This window comes from Macaca nemestrina, chromosome 9 (genome assembly GCF_043159975.1).
Source record: "Macaca nemestrina isolate mMacNem1 chromosome 9, mMacNem.hap1, whole genome shotgun sequence".
NCBI classification, from domain to species: domain Eukaryota; kingdom Metazoa; phylum Chordata; class Mammalia; order Primates; family Cercopithecidae; genus Macaca; species Macaca nemestrina.
Window position 1 is genome coordinate 85,204,239 of NC_092133.1, and position 12,478 is coordinate 85,216,716.

General features: G+C 45.1%; 1 protein-coding gene across 8 annotated transcripts in view; it reads right to left on the reverse strand.

Moving 5' to 3' along the window:
- LOC105486664 (FERM and PDZ domain containing 2) overlaps positions 1 to 12,478 on the reverse strand; it is a 134,460-nt gene that overhangs the window by 86,071 nt on the left and 35,911 nt on the right. For all 8 annotated transcript variants that reach the window (XR_011607900.1, XM_071069932.1, XM_071069930.1 and 5 more), the window contains exons 7-10: positions 11,951 to 12,038; positions 10,353 to 10,485; positions 8,225 to 8,296; positions 3,873 to 4,047 (exon numbers count right to left, since the gene is read on the reverse strand). Coding sequence is in view for 7 of the 8 variants with exons in the window: in XM_071069932.1 (XP_070926033.1) it covers positions 3,873 to 4,047; positions 8,225 to 8,296; positions 10,353 to 10,485; positions 11,951 to 12,038 (468 nt within the window). In the remaining variant the exon portion in view is untranslated. The remainder of the gene's footprint in view (positions 1 to 3,872; positions 4,048 to 8,224; positions 8,297 to 10,352; positions 10,486 to 11,950; positions 12,039 to 12,478) is intronic.

Genomic DNA, 12,478 nt, shown 5'->3' on the forward strand with positions numbered 1-12,478 from the left:
ACCAAGTGAATTGATAAATGTAAATGTAAGTAAAATAGAATATAAGTAAGCTTTACAACAATGATTATGTTTTATAAGATACATTTACCTAAAATGGTTTACAAAATCTTTTTGGTTACTTAAAACCTTAAAGTTATAGTACGTTGAATGAAATGATGAATATTCATGTAATAGACCATTTCCAAAGATATAATGCTGAAACATTAGTTGTTGAACATAAGTTTAAGCTTATAAACTTTTGTCTGCTCACTGCAGAAGAACAAAAGATATTTGGGTCTGTTAATTAAAATGCTGTGTGCTACACTGAAAAAATGTGCTATGAGGGAGCATATATTTCTAGATGTTATAAAATAATGTTTTCACAAATTTGTAAAAGGCAGTTTATGATTGCTTACTTTCTAGTTTTCTGGTTTTCAATAGAAATTAAAGTTACCAAGAGTTTTTAAATTTCAATTACTATGCGTAATTCTGTATACAAAGTGTACAAAAAAGTAAGATATGTTTGGGTGAGAAAAGTTATAAGGAAGATATGAGAATGTGTTTTTATTTGTTGTTTTTTTAAAAAGTAATTTTCTCTAGTTGGAGGTTAGTTAAGGATTGCTTCAAAACGAATAAAGGAAAAAGTGATATTAATAAAACTGAACAAGAACATTATAAATAGTTTGAGAAAATTGCAAAAGGTTTATGGAAGATGAATATTATGAAAGAAATTTTTGTGTGATCAAGGTAATTAAAATTAGAAGAAAATTCTTTATTTATGTTTTTCTAAAACTTGAGCCTTAATATCAAAAGCATACTTGTGAAAAACTATTATTTTGTCTTCTCTGTTAATAAAATAAAGTTATATTGCAGTATTAGCCTCTGCTGTTAATATTAATATAAGATGTTTTTCCTTAACTTTTTAGTAATTGGCCTAGAAAAAAAAGATTTTGTGTTTTATCAAAATAGTTTCTTGTGCTCTCTGCTGTGTTTTATTAGGTCTTTGATTAGTTAAAAAAGTGAGTCTTCTCAATATTAAAAGAGCTAAGTTTTGACCATTATGTATTTGCCTTTTGAAGCTTTTTAATTATCACTCTGGTTATATGAATGGCAATTATTTCACAGTGACCTGTGATTCTATTTTGATCAAGAGTTTTAAACCTTTTGACAGCTTTGACACCTTCCCAAAATCAAATTCTAAATTGAGTCTTTTTGACCTTGAATTTACTTTGGGTTTTCCAGCTGGACCCTTGAAAGCAACAAAGGATATGTCCCTCACCTTGTAAAAGAGATATTAAACTAATTGGGTTTATTCAATATTTTAAAATGCATGGGAAACATTGTCCAATAACAAGTGGTAAGAAAACTTTAAGTTATATCTACAAATATAGTTTTGATATAAATGTTCCTAAAATTGTACAAAATTGCTAGAACTCCCATATGGCTTAGTATAATATTTGGTTATTATGTTAAAATGATATATGCCATAGAAATAACCAAATTTCTCTGTCAATTGCTGGTTATAATAAAATCTCCTCAGATTTGTAACCATGACCATTCTAAGTCCTTGTCATCCATGGAATATTATGGTGTTGATACTTTTCTAAACGCCCTTGCAATCAGCTACAGTCCAAAAATTGCTTTTTCTTCAAGGAGGTTCACAGAAAGGATGGAAAGAATTCTGACAAGTTACAGGTTTCTGATAACTTCAAGATAAAACCATTGGACTAAGGAAAAATGTCCGGGACACTAAAGAAACTAAGTTTGTGAAACTGCTAACCAAGATCAAGCAGAACAAGAATTAATTACATGAGGCTGAATGAATAGATGAAAAAGAATAATGGGTTTTTATAATTTTTACTTGAAATTTCACTGGTTCTTTAAATGTTTTGTTTTCTAGATTTAAGGAAACTTTTTCCTTGTACGTTATCTATAGTTTACAACAATATAATAAAGTGCACTCTTGTGAACAAAATTAAAATATTTGCTTTTTCTGCCTACCTAATCCAACCAGAATTCTAAAACTAACCATAAGTATTCTTATTTTTATGATAATATAGTTATTTATATAAGTTCAATAAAAATATGCTCTCTTTATAACAGGATACAATATTTAAAATTGGTTATATTACTAAGGCTTTGACTTGGATGTCATATTTGAAAATGCACATAAAGTTACCTCAGCCAAACTGAGGTTTGTCTTGATTTGGCCTCCTAGCCTTGTGAGACTTTTAAAAGTCCAGGCTGAGATTCTTATCAAAAGTTCTAGCAGAACAAGCTTCAAAGGAGCCTGCGTGGTCAATCACTATTCTTGATACACTTACGTAAATACTCAGGCCAAACTTGATGAGGCTAAACTTACTTAGCAAGCAAATTTGTCTTATTGTGATTATCTTTAGTAAAAATGGGGGTAACTGTAGATAAGAAATTATGCTTCTGAAGGAAGGTGAAAACTGTATTACACCTGTTATCTGACTGTAGTCCTGTTCATTGCTTTTGTGTGTTTCTAATCTACCTGTAGACTGAACTGGACCTTGAATTCTCCTTGTTTCCTCCAGTATCTGGAGAACTAAGAACAAGAACTGCTCTGTTCCTAAAGCCCTATGAACTGAAACTGGACAACTCGATGTAAAATTCTAGGAACAAGTCTCCCGCCTGATGTGCGAGCTACACGGAGAGTTCACCAAAATGCCCATTGATGGTCTAGTACTTCGAAATGACCACCAGCACCTAGGAAACAGAACAATGAACTCCAGAAAGACTTAGCCTCAGAGCCACTCCTTCCAAACCTCCATGTTGCTTAAATGAAGCTGAAAGAGGTTTTGACATCAACTCCTACTTGCTGGTCATTTCCCTTCAACACGAGACTAGAACGACCAGGAAAGGTCCATCCCAGCACCGAGGAATAATCAAAACCTAACCACAGGATGATCCGGTAGTGATGCTTTCAGAACAATAACTTGATTGGAGAAATGTAAACATTATCAATACCAAAATAAGTCACTTATATTTAACCCTACTAAAACGGAGCTGGGAGGCCGTGAGGGGGGTCACTCATGCTCTATACCTATAATGAAAAATACCATAGAAATTTTTTTCCAAACCACAGCTTGCTACATGAGTCACACAACGACAGACAACAGCACAAGGACAGCTAGGCCACACAAGCACAGCTCGCCACTCACACAAGAACACTTGCCTGACACTGTTTTCACTAATGAACTGACGTCAACTCCTGCAATAAGCCCTCGGAACCGATCATCTTCTAGTTTCAAAACAACTCGCATGTACTTCTCTCTTGTGTCTATAAAGGCTTGCCCTTGCCCAACCTCCTTAGATGCATCTATAGTTCACTACAGCATGTGGATTCTAGTTTGAAATTTCTTGCTAATTCCCAAATAAACTCATTCTTTGGAGAGCCTGTCTCTTTCCACTGTTATTTTAGGTTGACAGCAGAAATAAAGAGTCTCTAATGGAACGTCAGAGAGGGAAGAGGGTATAGAAACCCTTTTTCTTGGATATTTAGAATGGAATCTTAATTAGGCTCCTAGGGTCAGGGTACTGAGTCCCCATTAGTACTGCATCATTAGATGGAAATGCTTTTAACATTTGCCTTTTTGTCTAACTTCAGTGCCCTGAGATCAATCAACCAGATCCAGCAAGCCACAGAAACCCACATCTTACACTCATTATTTCCTGACAATCTTCTGCACTTGCTTGATGCTTTATCCATGAATACTTGAAGCCCTCATCATGCTGACTAATGTCTAGGTATACAAAGGGAGGCACCCAAGTCTTAAACAGTTTTCCCAGAAGAAACAGAGCTCAGGTACCCAGACACCCGAGTTACTGGAGGCACCAGGCCAGCTGGGAGTTGCCCAAGAGATGCTTACCTTTCATATATGCCAAGCCAAAGTAGGTGAGTTCCTCAAGCTTGGCAAAGGACATTACGGCATTGAAGACAGCTCCCACTGTTGACTCGACATCACATTTTACCTCCAGGTGCTGCCCGTTCAGCAGGACCACACAGAGGTCCCTGAGAGCCAAATAGGATTTCCCTTTTTTGGTCTGAAAACAACAATAGTATCAATTATACTATAATTATAAGTCATTGAGCCTTTAGTGTGTGCTGGTTACTGTACTAAGCACTTTACACACATTGTTTCACTTAATTGACAAACAACTCTAAGAGATGAGTATATTTACAGTTCCTATGCAGCAGATGAGAAACTGAGGCTCAGAAATGATAAGAGTCTTGCCCAGGGTTTGCAAAGTTTGTAAGGCAGGAATTGAACTCAAATCTGAGCCTTCTGCCAGGCTCAGCAGGGGCCAGGAAAGCTGGGAGGCCCATCTGACTGATGTCTTTCCCCTGCAGAAATCCCAGCTGCCCCTTGGGTTCTGTTTCCTAAGAAGGTCATCCAGGGCCCTCATCAATGAATCGTATGGCCCTGGATCATTCTGTCAATCTGACATTGTCTCCCCAGGCTCCAGCAGAGCACAGATTAATTAATTCTAAACTTCAGAGAGAATTTGGGTGGGTGCATATCCAATGAAGAAACAGAGTTGGAGCAAGGGGATTACCTAGACTCTAGAAATGGGTCAGCAGAGCCAAAGAGCCTCCAGAGTCTGCCTTCTGCTTCTTCATCTCCCACCACAGCCCCACCCAGACCACTGTCGCCTCGGCTCAGCCTCCTGGACAGTTCATCACCAGGCAGCCGCCTGGGCCATTCTGCCTGTGTCTTTGCACATATAATACCCACTGCCCCCAGGGCTCTTCCATTCCCTCCCCACGTGGCAAACTCCTATGGGTCTGTCTGATCAGGCTCTGAAGCCCTTGTCTGTGGCTCTTCCTTAGTATCCCCATGTCCCAAATCCCAGCCTGGACCTCCCCCGGGAAGTTCTCTTTAGAAGGCAGTCATGGAGAGACACTAGCATATGTGGCCTTAGTGCCATCGAGACCATGCCTGCGGTCACACCCTGACCCTCCTGGCACCCAGGGGCAGCCTACGCACTCCAAGGGCCAGAACAGCTCTGAGGACCCTGTGGGAGGGGGTTTCCCACAAGTTGCTGGGCAGGGCTGATCACACAGGCACACTCCACGCCACCTCGGTTCCCACACTTGCTGCACACCTGAGTCACCTGAGAGGTGAGGGGACCACCCCCAAGATGGTTCTGTCAGCCTGGCACAAGGCCTGGGAAATCAATATCTTGTAAAGCTTCCCAAGTTGATTCTGCGAGGGCCAGGAAGGCTGGGAGGCAGATCTGACCCGCTTCTTTCCCTTGCAGAAATCCCAGCGGCTTCCTGAGAGGACTGCCCAGGCCCTCAGTGATCCGCCAGTGATGGGCCCCTGCTTGGGTCCAGTGCTCTGAAGCTGCCCTCTGGGCACTCTTAATAGCTGTGTCTTGGAATGTGTGTTTTCTAAGTGAAGTCCCCAGGACAATGAGCGTGTATACAAAGCTTCGACTTTCAGCAGTCCTGCCTCCCCTCCTCTTTGGAGGGTTCTGGCTGCCAACTCCTCTGCTCTCTGAATCCCCAGGCCTGGCCCAGCCTCCCCTGCCTCTTCGTCCTCCCCGCACAGTGACCTCTGCTGCCCTCCACTGAGGGCAGCCATGGCTCTCACTGTCCCCTAGTGATGCCCTCCTCAGGGGCTGGTGGAGGAAAGGTCCCAAGTAGGCACATGCACCCAAGGCATGTCAGAGCAACCATGACAGTGGCTGTCCCCACCAGCATCAAAGCTCTTTCCATGGGCGATTCAGCAGGGAGAAGCCTCTCACCCACCCAGCTCTCAAGCCAGGTACCAAATGTATCTCCATACAAAGGGTGTAACCCCTTGGAGGACCACTGATTGTCTGGACGGGGGCAGCAGAGTCATGGGAAGGGAGCTTGGGCTTTTTCACCCTGCGTGGGGCACGGTGCATGGATCCAGCAACTGGTGTGACAAAGTCACAGGGCAGGGTCCCAGGTACCTGCAAGGGTCTCTGTCCACCTCGTGAATATCCCTATGCCCAAGAGAATATGACATTAAACAGCAAATAAAAAATAAAAACACCATGACATGCTGAGACAGAGAAAGTACACATAGAGAAAAAAGAAAATGTTTTATATTTCAGCTCCTCTGGTGGCTGCTTTTGAACACAGGACGCTGCCTCTTCACGTTTCAGTGAGCCTATTTGCCAGTGTTTCCCATGGGACAGTCATGCTGTGAGGGGAATCTGTTTTGTTCCCAACACCCATAGGGAAGCAGAAGGAAGGGGTGTGTGTATGAAGAACTCCACTTAGAGGGAGACATAGACAGCTACACTGACTGAGGACCATGGGGACAGGAAAGGAGGGGCTAAAGCAACAGGGGCAAATGCTCCAGTCCAAGTCAGACTAAAAGACTGAGTGACATAGGAAACCCTGGGAATGGGGCCTCCCCTTTCCCAGGTAAGGGACAGAGGTCCAAAAAGTCTTTTATTGAGGGACCCCTCGGTCACCCTCATGCCTTTCTGGCATCTTTCTAGAGGCTAGGGTTCAAGATCCCCTCTGAGGATTATAACTAGGCTCCTAGACCTGGTGTGTAGGTCAAGATGCTCGCCCCGGACAGAACTGGGACAATAGCACCGTTTCCATCACCTGGAGTCTTGGTACCTAAGCACTGCACAAGCGTCCCTGCAGAGCAGGGGAAGCTGGCCCCCATCACAGCAGGTCTGGCCCATCTACCTGGTGGGTAGAGGAGTCTCCAGTCACATAAACCATGTGACCACAGGGATGTCAGGAAGGGGTTCCTGGGTGAATTTTCCTTTCTTCCCCTCAGCTGAGGGCTGGTGATTTGAAGGGGATGGGCAGAGGTGGGACTGGCCTGAGGAGGCCATGGCCCTCTGACTTGCAAGCCCCACACAGGAAGTGTCTTCAGAAAGTTGTAGACCTCCAGAGTGAGCCACCCTGACACCCCCAGCCCCTCACACACCAGTCTCCTTAAGTTTAGCATTTTCATGCTTTGGGTAACTCAATCTTGCATACTTGGGGTGTAAAAGTTATCATCCCACTTCATACTTTTTGTGTCAGTGCAGAGGGACCAGGCACACAGTGGGTGCCCAGTTCGCGTATGCTACATGAATTGATGCAGTTGGTCATTGCATAGGAATTGGAGGCCCGGGTTAGGCGGGCATCCCACTTGCACTGACCAGTTTGTTTCAACACTTTCAGGACTCAGGTGTAGAGGGAATGATGTCAGTGCACTGAAACAGACATTCCCTTGACAGGGGAGTATATGGAAGCTGGGATTCAATGGGATTTTGCTGGAGTGAGCCAGAGGTGGGCTCATTGGTGCTCTTCAGTGCAGGAAGGACAAGTGGTAGGTGATGCAGGAGCCTGGGAGGAGAGAGCGTCTAGCCACGCCCCACTCTAGCCCTGCCTCCAGGAGGCCCTGAACAGAGGCCCAAAAAGCCAAATTAACAATGTGTGCGCTTCCAGCCCTGGGGGTTGAGGAGATGGGAAAGGCTCACATTCAAATACTCAACATTGACTGAGAAGCTCCCGGCCCCAACTGGGCCCTGGACAACAGAGATATGGACCTGAACATGGACAGATACGTCCTGGGGAGCTCAGGGTGAGACCAGCCGCACATGGGTATCTGCAGGGGACATGCTCAGGCTCTGGGGTAGGGAAAGGACAGCCCACACAGTATTTGCCCTTCCTGAAAAGCCCACATGGCTCACTCTTTGTCTTCACCCAGTCTTTGTTCACAAGATGCCTCCCCAGAGCCACTTCCCCATGTAAAAGAGCATACTCTCCCTCCTACCACCTGCCATGCTCCATCCTCTTCCTTTCTTCATTGTTTTTGTTTTTGTTTTTGTTTTTATCACAAATCACTACCTGGCATTCTTTTATATTTATGCATTTGACTGTCTTTGCCTCCTCCTTCTAGAATGTAATCTCCACATGAAAAGGACTTTGTTTCATTCACAGCATAGGTGGGGGCCTAGAATAGTGCCTGGCACCTGGTAGATGTTTCACAGCATTCCCTAGCTGAGGCTGGGAGGGCCAGCAGGACTCAGCTGGAAGTCACATGGGGCCCCTTTAACAGGCCAAAGGGAAAACAGCAGCAGTGGGAGGTAGTGATGTTTCTGGCAGGGGTCTGGGGGAAACTGAATGTCACTGGGGTGTCCCCACGTGAGACCCCATTCAGAAACAATTGGCCTCCCACAACTGCCCACTTCCCTCGCCACCCTCCATCCCTGCCCAGTCTAGCCCAGTAGTTACCACAACCGATCCCGGCAGATGTAGTGTCGTCGGGGCCTCTCCAGCCAACAGGATGAACTCTGGCCTGGAAAACTGGAGGAAAACAGTCACACATGGTAGAGAAGACAACAGATTCCAGGCTTTAGGTCTGGGCTTCCCCCATGATGCACCTCTGCAGCCCCCACCAGCACACATTCCCCAGAGCCAGCAGGAAACAGGCCAAAATGGGGCTGACCCGGGCTGAGGCCCTAGCTAAACGGTGCATCTTGGAGCAGAAGTCTTACAGGTGGGTAAAGGGTATCAGCAACGTTCTGGTTCTTAAGTTGGGTACAGGGGTGTTCGGGGTGAATTATAAGTTTCTGTTTTTGTATTTTTTTTGTTTTTTGTTTGTTTGTTTGTTTTTTGGTTTTTTTTTTTTTTTTTTTTTTTGAGGCAGAGTCTTGCTCTGTCGCCCAGGCTGGAGTGCAGTGGCCGGATCTCAGCTCACTGCAAGCTCCGCCTCCCGGGTTTACGCCATTCTCCTGCCTCGGCCTCCCGAGTAGCTGCGACTACAGGCGCCCGCCACCTCGCCCGGCTAGTTTTTTGTATTTTTTAGTAGAGACGGGGTTTCACTGTGTTAGCCAGGATGGTCTCTATCTCCTGACCTCGTGATCCGCCCGTCTCGGCCTCCCAAAGTGCTGGGATTACAGGCTTGAGCCACCGCGCCCGGCCGAATTATAAGTTTCATAATTCACACAGAACTCCATCTTTTGTATGTATAAAAAGTATAAAATGTATTGTATAATATAAATATAAATGCAATAAAAATATTTTTAAAAAACAAAAACACTTTTAGATTTAGATGAGCTGAAACGTTTTCTAGCTCTAGATGTTGAATCAACAGCTTAGTGGGCAGCTCTTGTTCTCAGTGTACTTGTATTACACTTGACCCAGAAAATACTGCAATACCATCACTAGCTAGACCCAGCTATCCCACTGTGGGGGGCATATTCTCAACCCATTTTACAGGTGAGGAAATTGAGGCTCCTCACTTTTGAAAAAAAAATGCTTAAGAAGTTCATCTGAGTCATATAACCAGCAAGTGATAGGGTTGGGTGGGGCTTCTATAGTGCCCTCGAGGGTACCTAGCAGGACTCTTGTCCCAAGAGGCCAAAATTCCAGCCCAGAAGTGACTTGTGTCCAACAAGAGTTCCCAACAGAAGTATATTTAGTGAGTGATCAGGAAGAAAAGCCAAAGGAGGTGGACAAGGCCTCTCAGAAGCCCTCTTCACACCCTCCACCAAGTTCGTGGAGGCCAGAGAAGGGCCTAGGAGGACAGTGGGGGCCGGGCCAGGGTATGGGAACCATAGGCCAAACAGGAAGAGGGACATCCTGAGGCTGTTTGGAGCTCAGCTCAGTCGAGGGGGCTTTAACTTTGACAGACAGAGAGGCACATTTCCTCTAACGCTATTATCCTCTTCCTTTCTTCATTGTTTTTTTTTGTTTCTGTTTTTGTTTTTATCACAAATCACTACCTGGCATTCTTTTATATTTATGCATTTGTCTGTTTTTGCCTCCTCCTTCTAGAATGTAATCTCCACATGAAAAGGACTTTGTTTCATTCACAGCATAGGTGGGGGCCTAGAATAGTGCCTGGCACCTGGTAGATGTTTCACAGCGTTCCCTAGCTGAGGCTGGGAGGGCCAGCAGGACTCAGCTGGGAGTCAGCTTAGGGGTACCCAGCTGGAAGAATGACTCTCTCCTCCCTAAAGAAGTCCTCCCTGCGGCCCTGGATCTGTGCTCCTGCCTTTCACCTGTGCAGAAGGCCCCTTCCAAACACATTCTGCCTTGTCAGCTCTCGAATCACATAGCACACTCTGCCACCACCCTGCACAGGGTGGCTGCAAACTTCCTCTAGGGTAGGACCCAATGTCTTCAACCCTACATCCTACACAATGTCCCCCACAGAGCCTGCCCCAGCAAGACCACACAGTGAATGCCTATGCCCTAACTTGCAAATTTCAGGTTTATGTTGGTCCAATCCTATAAACCTCAGCCCAGGGAAGTTATCCCCTAGATGACCTGGCCCATTTTCAGCCACTGTGCCAGCCACCCACAGCTCCCTGCTCAAGCCTCCTTGAGGAGTGCCCTTCAGCCTTCTTTTGCTTACCTTGCTCCTTCTTTGCAGAAAACCCTTTTGAGAAGGAGTTGTTGGCCATGAGCTATCTGCTGCCGAGTACACAGATCCAGAGCTGAGCCTCCGGCCCTCCTGCTGGTCCTGGGGATCTGCTCCTGAAAGAGCGCTGGCCAGGGGTTGAGAAGGGGTGAAGCACTTAGCAACGACAAGGGTTTCCATTGCATGAAAGACCACCCACACAGGGGCTCAGCTGGGCAGGGTGCACCCACTGATGCATGTCACCTTCTCCCCCACCTATGGGGGAGTTACATCCACTTTTCAAGTGGCGGAAGCTGAGGCCTGGAAAAGCCAGGCTGCACAGCCACTGGGGTGTGGTGGGGTTGGAGGTGCAAGGCACAGTCAACTTCTCCACCCCATGGCTCTGCCTCTCTGTTTGTGGTGCCAGGACCACAGGTCTAGAGCAACCACCCAGCAGGTCATGGGATTGCAGTGGTTCTGGCTTCTTTAGAATTTGATATATTGCTCAAAATATTTTGACAATAAAATATATTGTTTAAGGAATCAGGGGGTAAAAATTGTTTTCATTTGGGAAAATAAAGTTTTAAATGGCAGGAAAAAATAATTGCAAGATAAACTCTACAATATCCAATCAGGGCGCCAACTGTGGATTTGACATCAACTATGACAAGACACCGTTACAGCCCTCAACAGTCAATATGTGAATAAATAAATCACCCAAACTTCAAAATGAACAAGGTTCGAGGTCCAGGAAGACATGAGCCCATCTAGGTTTTGATCTGATTCAAGCATCCTAAGTTAGACAAGTGCAAAAATGTCCACAATTCTTCTCCCTGATCTGCACCCTTTGCAATCCGACTTTGCATCCTCCTGCCATCAAGAGAAGGAGTCTATTTCCTACTCCTTGAAATGGAGCTGGCCTTTAGGCTTGACTTGGCCAACAGAATGATGTGGAAATGATAGAAGGCCAGTTCTGAAGGCTTTATGCACCCCACCCTCCTCTCTCCTCTCTTCACTCTCTCTCTCTCTCTCTCTCTCAGTTCCTCTCTCTCAGTTCTGCCATTGTCACGAGAACAATCCTAGGCTGACCTGCTGATGGAGGAGAGCCAGAGCTTCCCAGACAATGGCCATTCACCCCCCAGGAGAGGCTGGCTAGCCAAGCTGAAGATAGTCACAGATGCAGGAAGGCTTTCAGCAGAGTCTAGAAAACCTCTCAGCTGAGCACAGCCTAAATGACCAACTCACAGAATCATGAGCTAAATATATAATTGTTGCTTTTAGCCACTGTGTTTTGTGTTTGCTTGTTATGCAGCATGATATGGCAATGGATAATGGCAACAATATTGAGGCATGCTGTCGCTCCGCCACTCGGCCTGAGTATGGTTCCCAGGGGAAACAGGATGCCTTGACAGCACAGCTGCCACCAGGCCCCCATCATCTTGGCTTTGGATCTGCTTAAATGTGGCTTCTTCAACTGCTAATGGAACAGCATTGGCATTTTCTGGAGGAGCAAGAGGCTTCTCATTAATAATCAGTAAAGAAATAAGGTACCGTAGCCCCCACACCTATGTCTCACATCAAGTTCACAGCACCCTGCAGGCCTTGCTGCTTACCGGTTAACAAGGAGGCTGCAGTGACTATGTGTTGAGGTGCTCCAATGGGGATCTGGCGAGCTCTGGGTCTCCGTGCTTCTTTCTGAAACTAACCAAGCAACATGGTAGAGGGCACGGGCAGAAACTAACCAAGCAACATGGTAGAGGGCATAGGCTTTCTTAAATCAGGCATCCCAGAGCATGAATGGCATCATGACTTACTAGCTGTGTGACCTTGGTGAAATTACTTAACCTCTCTGAATCTGTTTCTCATGTAGAAAACAAAAAGGACAGTTATAGAGGGTTGGAGGGAGAGTCACAAGGGAAGATAAAGCCTAATGGCAAAGTGCACCTTGTTTTAGAGACAACAAACAATAACATTAATTTAAAAAAAAAGCTCAGATTTAGTTGAAAAGTAGAGAACAGTAGATTTGAAGATTATTCCAAAAACCACTCTTTTAACACACCCAGAACAATAACCGAAAAAAAAATCAAGTTTTTCTTTTCTTACTGTTTGTTTTAATTTGGATTTTCTCAACTTGGACAGTT